The sequence below is a fragment of the Micromesistius poutassou genome (genome assembly GCF_964030765.1).
Source record: "Micromesistius poutassou genome assembly, chromosome: 4".
NCBI classification, from domain to species: domain Eukaryota; kingdom Metazoa; phylum Chordata; class Actinopteri; order Gadiformes; family Gadidae; genus Micromesistius; species Micromesistius poutassou.
Window position 1 is genome coordinate 8,125,034 of NC_140274.1, and position 14,198 is coordinate 8,139,231.

The 14,198-nt window shown below is 43.1% G+C and overlaps 2 protein-coding genes across 2 annotated transcripts in view; one reads left to right on the plus strand and one right to left on the minus strand.

Annotated features, from left to right (window-relative positions):
* Positions 1-8,454, plus strand: part of LOC311341807 (rap1 GTPase-activating protein 2-like) — a 15,682-nt gene extending 7,228 nt beyond the window's left edge. Inside the window, 14 exon segments of the mRNA XM_084466618.1 lie at positions 1-9; positions 843-943; positions 1,384-1,513; positions 1,797-1,952; positions 2,751-2,822; positions 3,134-3,220; positions 3,590-3,730; positions 4,919-5,068; positions 5,533-5,645; positions 6,097-6,195; positions 6,494-6,632; positions 7,737-7,839; positions 8,116-8,186; positions 8,318-8,454. The exon segment at positions 1-9 is cut by the window's left edge and continues 75 nt beyond it. Of these exon segments, the coding sequence (XP_084322744.1) occupies positions 1-9; positions 843-943; positions 1,384-1,513; positions 1,797-1,952; positions 2,751-2,822; positions 3,134-3,220; positions 3,590-3,730; positions 4,919-5,068; positions 5,533-5,645; positions 6,097-6,195; positions 6,494-6,632; positions 7,737-7,839; positions 8,116-8,186; positions 8,318-8,326 (1,380 nt within the window). The 3' untranslated portion in view covers positions 8,327-8,454.
* A 2,797-nt stretch (positions 8,455-11,251) lies between these two features.
* On the minus strand, positions 11,252-13,798 carry LOC311341808 (uncharacterized protein). The gene is made up of 5 exons (XM_084466619.1): positions 13,221-13,798; positions 12,166-12,498; positions 11,664-11,873; positions 11,482-11,522; positions 11,252-11,390 (listed from the first exon to the last, which is right to left on the minus strand). The coding sequence occupies exons 1-5, from the start codon at positions 13,261-13,263 to the stop codon at positions 11,280-11,282; spliced, it is 738 nt and encodes a 245-aa protein (XP_084322745.1). The 5' UTR covers positions 13,264-13,798; the 3' UTR covers positions 11,252-11,279.
* Between the last annotated feature and the right edge of the window lie 400 nt (positions 13,799-14,198).

Genomic DNA, 14,198 nt, shown 5'->3' on the forward strand with positions numbered 1-14,198 from the left:
TTTGGACAGGTGAGAGAAAAATAAGTTAATAAAGTCCTGGCTGTCTTTGTGTCATCGTGATGTAGACTCTATGATGCTGGTCGGGATGAGGATGGTGGCATTTCAAAATGTTTTTAATTAATGAAAATATGTGGTGGGGTTATATGTGGTAAAATAAAATAAGATAGATAGATTAATAACACCTAATCCCTGACAAATACTGACGATAACTGTTAATCCCCCTAGCGGGGAATTCAGGAGTAAGAGCTGTAGGAATTAAGATGGCCAAAATAGAGATGAGGGATAAAATAATGGTGAGTAATGGTAATGCTAATGAACAGAATACAAAAAAACAAATAGTACCCATATACTATGCTAGCAGCAATCACACAGACAACCAACAAGCAAATGTGCACGTGTAATGGCTGTGAACATCACACCATTCATACAAAAAAAGTGGTCAAGAATCACAGCGGGTGGGGTGGTGAGCATAGAAGTGATCAAGTATGTATGGAAAAATGATCTATTCATCACCGAGCGTTCAGGTTTAGCACAAACTGGGGTCTCTCAGGCACTGCTGTAAATTCAGATGGCTGTGGGCACAGAGAAAGGCCTGAAATGCTGGGTTTTGCACCTGGTGGGGAAATGAGCCAATGGCTGAAGGCCCTCGACACCTCCACACAGCTCCTTGCATGTGAGGGGGGGGGGGGGGGGCAGGATTTGTCTTAGGATTTCCGTGTGTGGTATTATAACTGTGTGTACATTGTGACCTGTTTTTCTCTTGTTTTGTGAACTTATCATTGCATCATTATTTACTCATTCATCCATCCGCCACCGCGACCGTCACCCTGTGTGCTCCCTAGACGTCAGAGGAGGAGTTGTTTGGAAACAATGAGGAAACACCAGCTTTCCGGGAGTTCCTGGACGTGCTGGGAGAAAACATCGAGCTCCAGGACTTTAAAGGGTGTGTGGGGACAGAATCAGACAGAAAATACAGTATGACATTCAAATGCAATAAAGTAAAATAAACTAAAATAATAAGTCGCTGAGGAACATGGTTGATTCGAGTTCCAATATTTGCTCAACCACGAGCACAGTTTGTCTGGACAGTTCAATGTTTTACTTTAACACGGAATAAAGTGCTTATTGAGTTCATTCTGGGCTCTAAAAGGCTGCATTGTCAAATAATCAGAGCTTTGTATATTATCTTTATTGTCCCGTTGGCTTTTCAGTACAGACCTATGCCAGCATGTTTTCTCAGTATGCCTGACCATCTCCGTTGCACAGCGTATACCGTGGCATGCAGTTTTTTACGACAGGCCAGAGCAAAACCCACACTTTATGCGTGTCTGGGAGTGAAGATAAACCGTCAACCTGCTTGTGTGTGCATTTCTGTTCCGGTAGTTTCCGCGGGGGGCTGGACGTGTCCCACGGACAGACGGGCTTGGAGTCGGTCTACACCGTCTTCAGACAGCGAGATATCATGTTCCACGTCTCCACCAAGCTTCCCTACACTGAGGGGGATGTGCAGCAGGTACTTTACCTCCCTCTTGGTCTATGGGACAGCACCACCTCTGGTGAAACACAGATACTGCAACTTTGTGTCTGAAAGTGATGTCAGACTATGTCACGGCCCTTGCCAGTGAATTCTACCAAAGGTTACTATAAAGATGAAAGCTGGGTTATGTATAACTTTATTCAATAACAATCATGCCATGTTGTGATGGTGGAATGCTATGCATTTAAATGATACAAATCGCATTACAGACCATCGACAGTTTATTGACAATATCTCATCTCCTTCTCTGCTTCCACAGCTCCAGAGGAAAAGACACATAGGAAATGACATTGTGGCGGCCATCTTCCAGGAAGATGCCACTCCATTTGTCCCGGACATGATCGCCTCCAACTTCCTGCATGCCTATGTGCTGGTGCAGGTCCAGGACCCATGCACGGAAAACACCACATACAAGGTACCAGTCAGCGGATCTATAGAAAACACCATATACAAGGTACCAGTCAGTGGATCTATAGAAAACACCACATACTAGACACTAGTCAGCGGATCTATAGGAAACACCATGTACAGGGTACCAGTCAGCAGATCTATAGAAAACACCACATACGAGGTACCAGTCAGTGGATCTATAGAAAACACCACATACTAGACACTAGTCAGCGGATCTATAGGAAACACCATGTACAGGGTACCAGTCAGCAGATCTATAGAAAACACCACATACGAGGTACCAGTCAGTGGATCTATAGAAAACACCACATACTAGACACTAGTCAGCGGATCTATAGGAAACACCATGTACAGGGTACCAGTCAGCAGATCTATAGAAAACACCACATACAAGGTACCAGTCATACTTTCCCTGGTCAGCATGCAGTGTTATAAGCCACAAGTCACAATACCACATTCATACTTTGGTAACACATAAATTGATATGGATTTATGGATATTAAGGCTATTGCAAAGTGTCAAATCTGTTGTGACATTTGTTGTAAAAACCATGGCAAGGTTTAAACGTTTTGAGTTAGCCCATTGAATTTAATCACGGTCTTCTACTTGTCAACTGAAAGAAAATCGCTGTTTGACACAATGACTGTGTAGTCCCAGAGATTAAACCTTGGAGCATTTCAGAAACTGGTTATTTTATAAATAATTTGTTGACACACGTTTTAACATCAGATCCCCTCCACTTGAAACGGCCCCCTACTGATCGTCGAGATGTGTGTGAGCTCGGTCTGTGTCGTCTCAACAGGTGTCCGTCACAGCCAGGGAAGACGTTCCACCTTTCGGACCCCCCCTCCCTAACCCGGCTGTCTTCAGGAAGGTAAGAGAGGAAGACGGAGAGAGGGAGAGGGAGATGGGGTGGAGGGGCTAAGGGACAAGATGGGTAAAATATGTATGGTCATGATGTTATTGTGGGACTGTGACGAGCAGACTTCTTAAATAAGATTTCACACATGCACACACACAAAGTTTCAATGTGGGAATCCCGATGAAATCAACAGTGTGGCTGAAGGTCATCTCACCGCCCACCTGGTTAATCCATCCCTCCCATGTTTTCCCCCCTCTGTTCTTCTCTCTTCTCTCTCCTCCTGACCTCTGTGTCTACCCCCCCCCCTCCTACCCTCTCCCCAGGGTCCCGAGTTTCGAGACTTCCTGCTGACGAAGCTGATCAATGCAGAAAATGCCTGCTACAAGTCAGACAAATTTGCCAAACTAGAGGTGACACAGTCGCTTACGCAGTCAGATAGAAACACACCCCTGCACGCACACACACACACACGCAAGCACACAAGCACACGTGCGCACACGTGCGCACGCACGCATGCACACACGCAAGCACACAAGCACGCAGGCACGCACGCACACATGCACGCACGCACGCATGCAGGCACGCACGCACACACACGCACATGGACACACGCATGCACACACACGCAACACACACACGCAACACACATCCACACTGTTTCCATATTTTTCTTCAATCATCTCCATCATGATCTCCCCGATGATAAATGGCTGTCCTGTGGTATGTGTGTGTGTGTGTGTGTGTGTGTGTGTGTGTGTGTGTGTGTGTGTGTAATCCAGGGCCGAACGCGTGCTGCATTACTGGACAACCTCCATGATGAGCTGCACAGACAGAGCCAGGCCACGCTGGGCGTGAGCGTGGCCGGTGACGACGAGCGGCTGGAGAACGGCGGTCATGGAGGACTGCTGGAGTCCTTCAAGGTGAACCCCTTGACTCATTAGTAACCAAAACTCATTAAAAGTAAAACAACAACAATGGCGTGACCTTTTTAATAAGGCACAAAGCCTCCGTCAGAGATTTGTGTTGTTTAGTTGATCACTTTTACGAGGGCGGCTTGGAGAATTCAAGTTATTTTTTACGATCGCCTTGTGTGTCTGGATATGACCCAATGATTCTCAGCCCCCATGTGGACCCCTCTGAACCTCTGCAGTCTTTAAGCATCTGTTTGTTTGTGTGTATGGGCATTAATTTGTGTGTGTGTCTGTGTGTGTGTGTGCGTGTGAGCTACGTGCATTTGTGCGCGAGTTCTCTTTTCTTGCTGCATTTCAATCTCTTCAGTCATCTAATGTTTCACCAAGATGCTGCTCATAGTGAAAGTTGATAGCTGTGTGCTGGGTGTGTGTGTGTGTGTGTGTGTGTGTGTGTGTGTGTGTGTGTGTGTGTGTGTGTGTGTGTGTGTGTGTGTGTGTGTGTGTGTGTGTGTGTGTGTGTGTGTGTGTGTGTGTGTGTGTGTGTGTGTGCGTGTGTGTGTGTTGATGCACATAGCTGACCATATGGTTCTCTTCACAGGTGTTATGGACAGCTATTTTGTACTTTCTACAGTCAGCCACTGGGGGTGCTGTTTTTTTTGCTGCACTGGCAATTATTGTTTACTACTGTTTACTGACTACTTAAAGATCTTTGTAAATGCATTTCAATAATAATAAATACTTTTTCAGCATGAGGTGTTTGTTTTATTAATACTAATGTAATACATGTACAAATAAATACTGAATATATATTTATATGATGCAGACTTTTAATGGTCTCCTCGTGATATATTCAAATAACTGTTATTGTTGCTGTCCATGCTCAAATTTTCTCACTGTTAGGAATCACTACCCTCTGGTGGTAGAATGACGCAATAGGACGCGTCGTTACCGCGTGAATTACAAACCCAGAATACAGCATGGATGCCTCTTTGTATCATTGTACGGACTGTGCTAATAATGACATACAAACTTTAACTATATCACAGTATTTTCTTTATCTGCTTACGCCACAACTAACCCTCCCGCCCTCTCTGACCGTCACTCTCTTCATACCTTCCTCCCCTCTGTCTCCTCTGTCTCTACCCTCTCTCTGGCCCCTCTCTAATCCACCCCGTCCCCCATCCCCCAAACTTCCAGAGGGCCATGCGTGTGCGGAGCCATTCCATGGAGACCATGGTGGGGCCGCATCGCCACCGCAGCCCCGGCGTGGGCGGCGGGGTCCCGGCCAGCCTCAGCGGGGGGGTGCTGCCCCAGAGCTCCAGCGAGCTGACCAAAAGCACCTTCAGCGTGAGTGGGGTGGGGGGATCTGGGGTAGGGGGAGGGCATAACTGACTCAACAAACTCAAGGTGTGGGGAACACCTTTCCACTACATATTCTTTTAATGATATTGCAAATTATTCGAAAAATTCTACTTTCTTCTCCTTGTCATTGTTGTTCTTTTCCTGTTGTTGTTCTTCGGAATCGGAATTCACATTTCGGTAGTAGGATGGACAACAGCTGACCAAATGCTATCCCATAGTACTCAGCAGCATTTCCTCCTAGTCCAACACATTAGCTGATTCTCACCTGTTGACTCTTGGAGGGCCACCACTGCCCTCTGGTGTTCTGCCTCTGTCACGATCACACGCTTCCATCAGAATGGAGCGTCGGGTTAACGGTGTGTTAGTTACTTTAGTTGAGGGTCTCTCTGTGGTCCACGACTAAACCCCACCATGTGTCTGTCTCGGGGTGCGTTGCCTGTGCCCTCCAGCCTCCAGTGATGTCGGCCAAGTCCCCCCTGAAGAGCCCCGTGAAGCGCCGCTCCGGCCTCTTCCCTCGCCTCCACTCCAGCACGGAGAGCCCCTCAGACAGACAGTCGCGCGGGTCAGACACTCCTCTCACTCTCTCTACCCTCCTCAGCGTCTATTCTTTAGTATTCACCCCTCAGCAGCTACTCTTTATTGTACCACAGCGTGGTTGAATGCTTGATTCTCATCGGTCAATAATGTTCCAAGGGTGTGCAGGCTTTTTCAATAGCCCGCCCCCTGCCTTTGAAAGGTTCCTCATCGATGCGACACAAAACCCAACGTTAGCAACAACGGTCGAATAGAACATTGAGGTTAATTTGTGGTTTATTCCTGACTTATCCACCTTCAGCATCTTCTTCTACCATCCACCCTCAGCTGCTACTTTTAGAATCCACCTTTAGCATGAATACACTCTGAGCATCTATTTTAGAACTAATCGCTTAGTAAGATGGAATATATTGCTATGACAACATCCAATTTTTTTTTTTATACTGTTTGATTTAAACCAAACCGACCGACATCCACAGTGACCAGAAGCACCCGGAGGGCTGCTCGCTGTCACAGGAAATGAGGTCGGAGACATCTTCCAATCCCAGCTCGCCTGAGATCTGCCCAAACAAAGAGAGGTGCCGTCAGAATGAATCCCATTTTAGTGTACATTGCATTCAAATGTGAATGCCTGTCCGTATTTTATTTTTTTTTGCACATAATCTACGTCGAAAAAATCACACATGGTCTGTTTGAATTGAGACCACATTAATTGTCGTATAAATTTTATTATGTGTCTGTGTCTATTAAGTGTTCTGACTTCAAGACCTGTAACACTCCTACCTTTGAAACCCATTACTCACGTACAGCCTAATAAAGAAAACAGTAGACTGAGTTGTGACCACCCCCCCTGGATGTGGGTTGTGATGTCCGCAGGCCCTTTGTGAAGCAGAAGGAGTGCAGTAGCCTGAGTGGAAGCACGGGTAGCAGGCCCAACATCTCCCGCTCCTCCTCCAGCACCAGCAGCTTCAGCAGCACCACCGCTGAGACGGAGGCCCTGGAGGAGATGGACATAGTCAGTAGTGAACAATACACATGCAACGGTGGTGGTGGTGGTGATAGTGGTGTTGATAGTGGAGGTAGGGGTGGAGATAATGAGGATGATCATGATGATGATGGTGGTGGTGTTGATAATGATGATGAGGATGATCTAGGTATTATTAATCATACAAATAATTGTAGTTGTGGAATTAGATTGTTTAAGATTTGTTATTATAAACTGTGGTATTGGGTAGCCTGAAAAAACCCTTTAAAAAATCAACTGAGAGTGAAGCACAGGCTCTCTCTCTGGAATAAGACACATTCATGTAAAGGCATTATCTGCTCAGTAAGCGTGTGAGGAGCTCCCTGGGGAGCGTTAACACATTCTTAATTGAGTGTGTGTTTGTAGTAATCAAAGACTCAGGTGTCAAAGCCTTCATGTATTTCATGGGCTGTAATTAGCCAGACGTGATAACAGCTGACAGACACTCTCCCTCCATGTCCCTGTTGGCTAATGTTCAGACGCCATGTTGGTGCCTCATGTTGAGCTATGTACACCGCTGCAGCGTATGCTTTGAGTATCCCTCAGGATGCAGAGAAATGGAGAGGGATGTACATCATGTCATACTGTTCAGAATGAAATCAAATAATTATCTTCCTAGCCACACCCATCGGCTAAGATATCGTCACCCTTTTAAAGTAATGGCCTAAGTCATATTTTCAAGTTGTTCAGGAAACAGAAAAAACTGAACCATATATAGAGTATATTATACTCTATATATGGTTTCTTGAACCATATATAATATAATAACTAGTTTCTTGAACCATATATAGAGTATATTATACTCTATATATGGTTCCGTTTTTTTCTGTTTTCTGAACAACTTGAAAATATGACTTAGGCCATTACTTTAAGAGGGTGACGATATTCTCCCATTTCCGCTTTTATGATTAGATCTCGGGATCAAACTAGTTTCTTTCTCCTTCTTCTCCTTTAATTGTGAAAGTAAACCCTCTAAGAAATGAAACACAAAATGGTTTCTCGCTAGTCTCGTTTTCACATGAGGCCTCCTCCCCTGTGGCTTATCTCTTCCTGCTCTGCGCTGCCCCCGGTCCCCTGCTTCCTGCTCTCTCCAAGGCCAGCCATGCCTCCATGGCTTCCTCCCTGGTCTTCAGCCCCTCCCTCAGCACAGACAGCCAAGGAACCAGCACCCCGGTCATCATGTGCCGCAGTCCCACAGGTGTTTTGGAAATAGGCCCGGGGGCACATGCAATCCCATGAACAAACATGCAAGCACATGAAAACACACACACACGCACATGCACACACCAACCCATGATCAAACACATATATTTATACGCAAGCATATGCACACATGCAAACACGTACACATTGCACACATTGCAAACACACAGATTGCATGCGTGATTACGCACGCGCACACGCATACATAGGATGTTTCTTTAGCAAATTGATTATATTGATTCTATTTTTTGCATCGCTCTTGTTTTTACAGATGTGAAAACTAAGACGTCTCCCAGGTCAAATTTGAAGTTTCGATTTGACAAACTGAGCCACTCCTCAGCGGTGAGTTCTGCTAATGCCTTTGGTTCAGCTGTTTTGATTTTGATTGGTTACACACTTAGTGCCACTATTACTTTTGAGCAACTTTATGACTTGCTTAACATTTCTATCCTCCCTTCCTGTTGCTATTTTAGTCTGATTAGACAGATGAAGCGGAACTACAGACTGTTTCTCAACATTGGGAAACAACAAGGCTGAAGGAGCTATCGTAGCGTTCAACCCAACAAAAAAGTACTACAGATGACTGTATAAGCCCACTGTCAACGCACTTCACTAAGTCAAGCAGCATCCCTCTGAGAGACAGCCTTAGCGTCTGTACACAGGGGGTCTGCTGGTGAATACTGTGAGAGTATATTCAAGACAAACAGGAGCGCAAGTGTCGCTTTTATCCTTAGCAACAGATATCAATGTCAATGCCTAACTGATGGTATCGCCACAGGCTGCTTTTCAGTTGCCAATAACACTGTCGTTATTCACACATACATACAAGCCATTCGTATACTGTGAGTGTGGAATGGGCAGGACTGTGTAGCTTAGAGGTACGCAAACAGGAGATTCACGGATGGATTAAGGAGAGACTATGGCTGAACTGTTACTTGTCGTGTTAAATGTGGATTAATTTATACAAATTACAAATGCTCTATCAACTAAAAAAACACCAGAAAAATCTACTTTTTTCCTGTCTCCCTGTAATGGTATATCAGAAAGAATCCCGATATAAAAACATCCCAAAACACAATACCATACATAACGCACATACTTGCTTATGTAATACACATACAGTACACATGTCATACATGATCTACAACAAACACGCAAACACACACTGTAGCATACTGCACAGAACCAGCACTTGTTCCCTAACCCCCTGGCCCTTTCCACTTGGAGGATCTTCTGAGCCTCCAAGTGGTCCGGTTCTGTTTGTGACCTCATGAGTATGGTGAACCTCAAACTCAAGTGCTAAAATGCACTTATTGCTTGTGCAACATCGAAGTACCCTTTCATCAAGGTTCCTTAGGAAGGAGGAAGTCTGTTAGTGCTCATCAAATCAATGGCTATCTTAAATCGAGACAATTCTATCCTATTATGCCATAACCTTATTTTAGCCAAAGTTGCGCCTTACAATCTATTTAAAAACACACTTTCGGAATCGGTGTCATCTCTCTCTCCCTTGTTTCCTCCCTCTTTTGCTTCTCATTTAGAAAGAGGTACATTTGGACCTGGTTGTAGTACTTATGAGAGTTTAACACCAAATATGCTGCAGATACTCGTTGCACCTTCTGAATCCATGTTAGGACAATACATCCCAAATGCAGCTATACGTACTTGTATCTGTGTTAATGTTTGATGTAATCTTTGCAGTTCTACTCGACCCACCACGTGGGAGAGTTGAATTTGATGTGGCATTCTATGGTTTTCGACCAATTGAACATCTGTCTAAAACACGGGACTTTGGAGCTTTAATAGAACCACATAGGATCATGCATATTAACGCTTTGTGAGGTTTAAGCTAAGCTCAGCATTTCTCCAAACAAATTTGCAAAGGCAATTGAGGGCGTCTATGAAAAACACAGAATAGTGAATAGCTCTCAAGTGCAGTCTTGTTTAACCCTGAGGGGTGTAAAATAAACACCAATAATTTGACCAAATAACAAAACTCAAAAATGAAATTGGGTAAAAACAGATGCCGGGGCAGGCTACAATAATTGTGAAATGATTCATGTTTCTTTCAGGCAGGGTTAATCGCTTCCTCCCTCAGGGAAGTACGAGTGTAGGGGTAAAGGAAATGGCTGCCGGCTAGGAAGTGCAGGTTCAGGGGACTTTCCTTTCCGGAGTACAACTCTAGAAACAAACGGACCCAGATAGTAATGCTGATTGTGTGGTGATGTATACACACTGAAGGCCTCTTTGTTTTATTATTGCCCACAATAGAGGTTACAATTTTGAACAGCAGGTGAGAATAGGAGCAATGGCGAATAATGAGATCTATGTCTTTATCATTGTAGCGGGTATTGCCTACACAGCCTTCTCTCTGTATATGCTTAATTTATTCAGTTATGCCTTTTGTTGCATTGATGTCATGTAAAATAAATGTAACTGCAGAGTATGCTAATGAAAGATATTAACAAAATGATTGAATATACATTAATTTATTAGAGGCCTAAAAAATGTATATGTATATTTGGTTATGTAATGTGCCATTGAGAGTTTATTCTGAAATAAAATGTTGTATTTTGTGTCATATTTTGTGTGTGTGTACCGTTTTTCACTTAATGGGATGCGTTACACGTTACGTTCAATAACACACAATTATTATACATAACCAGCACACCTTATAAAACTCTACAATCTGTGGGCAAAGATAGCCTGTTCAATAGTAAATGCAACAAAGTGAATTTTTCAACACACAACTGAAACAAAAAATACGAAATGCCTCTGTCGAGCTGTGGAAAGAATTGGTGGAAAAGTGGAAGTGAAATGATGCAACCACAGCGAGAGGTTACAGCCACTGCAACGTTTTCCTTCCTCAGGGTGGATTTTCTAAAGTGCTTAATACACACCGTCTCTGAATGTTCCAGTATTTCCTGGTTGAAACAACTGAAGCCAGCCTCAGAACATCCTTTTAAAGGGTTCGACTAATTTCATGGGTGTGGAGTGTGTTTTGTTGACACCTGTTGAAACCATAAATGAGTTGAAAAGCTCTGACAGGTCAAAAGGACCACAATGGAAATAAGTCTATGGGCTTTTTTGTGTTATAATTTTGACCAGATGTACATTTGTATGCTTACCTTTTTACATTTGTCCATATAGAATTTCAATTAATTAATCAATCAACTATTTTTCAAAACACAACTATCTGGGTTGTGATGTCAGAGGAGCCCAGTAAGGCACTGCTGCAACGGGTATCCAGGTAGACCTGTTATTGCTCCATTTAATACTATACTTGGTGATCTGCTAGACTTGTTAGCTTATTTAAGTGTGTAGTTCAACCTTTTGATACATTTAACCATACTGAAAACACAATTAAAGTAACCCCATATTATCCAGCACAACATGGCAGATCCAGACTCTGCCAAACGCCGATGATGGCACTCTTCAGGGGGATCCTGAAGCATGCCTGACGGAGGAGTAGACGGTGGACTGGCTATGCTCCTGGACTGCCTGCGGTTCATGCGAGGCACCAAGTGAGACATCAGCATACACGAGCTGTAACACAAGCGGTGAATGGTCTAGAAGTGCACCAGAACACAAAACATACAGCACATACTCCCTTCTCTGACTTCCCAGTAGCACTCACCTCACTGCTTGTCCGTCGTTGCTCCTTTGGCTTTGAGGAAACTGCAAAAAGAATGGGATCTTTGTAAGTACACACAGTATATAATTGTAACCCCAACAGTCATTCATGCGCACAGTGAATGATGTGTGGGCCATAGGCTAAATTCTAGATCACAAACACACAATATCTGATTTCAAGGATACCTTTATAAAGTCGGGAATTGTTTGTCTGTGGTATCGGGCATCGCGGAAGAGGCTGTGGGATCTGATTGTATTGGAATGTATCCTGAGTACAATGCGTGTGAACAGGCTTGGGCCCTGAGCTCAGACAACGAGCTGACAGCAGAAGTAAGAGGGCGCAAAGTAGGGCGGACACAAGGACCAGCACCCTGTGCAACTCGCTCCTCTCTGCGGCTGAGATGAGAGAAGAAAACCATCAGTAAAATCTATGAAGATGATGGGGAAGGTAGTGGTGGTGGTTGATTTGTTTTTGAATACAGACACTAAAGCCTTAGGGATAAAAGCTGCTCCTATTCCTATTCCTAGTCATATTGATGCACTAGCATGCACGTTTACAGATGCTTACAGGTTTATCTTTGCACACACACACACACACACAGACACACACACACACACACACACACACACACACACACACACACACACACACACACAAGCACACACAATGAGTTGAATATTATCCTACCTGTGAGGATCACAGATTTTAGATTCCCCTGAGAACTGTCACCCCTTTTCCATGTAACTTTGCATCCATATGAACCTTCATCTGACTTTTTTAAATTCTTGATGTGGAGAACAAGGCGGGTTTGATTAGCTGACAGGATCTGATATGTGATATGGACTGGGGAGACTCTATCCGACTTGTTGGATATGGTGGATATTTGAGTCCAAATCCAGGTCCAATTGTTCTCTCCACAGTGTTGGACATCACAGGACAACCGGAGTTCCCCGCCCAGTGGAACATGAATTGAGTCACGTTTTGCATAAATAATCTTTAAGCATTCTTCAGCATGTACACCTGGAATAGGGAAAACAACTTCAGTTAAAGGTCTTGTTGAAGTGGAGGCATACTCTCAAACCTGAATGAAAACATGTCATATGGTCCTCTCAATATGTGATTGAAATACAACAAGAGGACATGTATTTATTATCTAACAGATAAATATGCAGGCTATACTTTTTTATACTATATTAATTTACATTCAATATTAAATAGTAAAGGCATAATAGTCTCAAATCAAAATCTCACTCATTTCACAGATCACATGACATTTCGTGTTTTGTTTTTTTATATTGTTGTGTCGACCAGACAGATAAAACCTTTCTTTATTTTAATGTTTTTTAAATGCCTTCTTTCCTTTTCTTCTGAGGTTATTCTTGTGAGGAAGCATTGCGACATGCTACTGCTACGGACTCGTCTTGTTGTCCATGTAGCAAAATTCAAATAGAATTGCAATTTGCAATTTAATAAGTCATTGCATTATGCAATTGACAATTCATTATGCAATTTAATAGTGTTATTTGAAAATACGTTATTCAAAGTGTATTTTAATATGCAAAGTGACAATGATATCCTGAATTCAGTGATTGCAATGCACGTCGCCATGCTCCGTGTCTTGAAAAATTCAAATGACATTTCAATCCGCAAATTAATATAATTAATATCAATACTGATTGATTGTATTCATGAACAGCTAAACTTAACCTATAAGTAATATGATATACTTTCTAATTACTTACAAGTATAGAGACAGCTGAATCCAAAGAAGATATATCCATACATGTCTTTTATTGAAGATGAATAGTAAACTTAGGTCGCTGTAGGCCACTTTTGATTTAATTTCATAGTCTGTACATCCTGGCAACTACAGTTACTTGATGATTTGCCTTCTACAACGAATCTTTTGAAATGAATCGCAGAAAATGGGCATTCTTCGATCAACGATGTTAGCTCCGCCCTCTCTACCGTTCATCAACGTAGGTTATTACAAAAATAAATAAATAAGAAAATGATGGAAGCGAATAGTCTCTATTTGCCTATAAGCCTACGTCACAAATGCACACATTTAATATATATATTTATTCAGAGAGGGAGACCTAGGTGATTCGCAAAACGATGTGTAATAGAGTATTTGTAAATGTTTTGGTTTTAACAAGCAAAACAAAGCCATCTTTTCAGATTAAGGAGATCCCTATTTTGTCTATATTATTCCGTGCTCTACACTCTATATTTCCATATCTCATTATTATGTAACAATGAACAAATACATGCATAGACCGAGTCGGCAAGCAAGGAAACGTCACTTCCGGTCAGGGCCGTGGGGGAAAACAAACCGTTTTCCCCATACACACTCATGCAAAAAGGCGGTATTTTAAACCTTTGTCAAACGCTTGTCCGCTGTCATTTCTTGGTTTGAATCACTTGTATATGCTGTCAAAGGGCTATATATTAAAAAAATTATCATGATCGGGTCGATTGTTGTCCGTATATTTTTTAAAAAGTGGATCTTTCACAGTTGGTCTTCCCCCACAGCGTTGAGTCTAGGTGGGTGTTCCCTTGGTCGCCGGCTGTAGACACTCGGAGAGACAATGCCGAAGAGTTGTTGTTTACCATTTTGCACCGCAAATAAATTTAAAAATCACAACCTGAGCTTGCCGCGTTTTTACGATATAGATCCGGCCGGCGACCAAGGGAACACCCACCTAGACTCAACGCTG

Excerpts from the sequence above, each read along its gene's own strand:
- LOC311341808 (XM_084466619.1), bottom strand. The coding sequence starts at position 13,263 with ATGTATGGATATATCTTCTTTGGATTCAGCTGTCTCTATACTT. Across the intron at positions 11,874-12,165 it reads AAAATCTGTGATCCTCACAG|CCGCAGAGAGGAGCGAGTTG; the intron begins GTAGGATAATAT and ends CTCTCATCTCAG. Across the intron at positions 11,391-11,481 it reads AACGACGGACAAGCAGTGAG|CTCGTGTATGCTGATGTCTC; the intron begins GTGAGTGCTACT and ends CTTGTGTTACAG.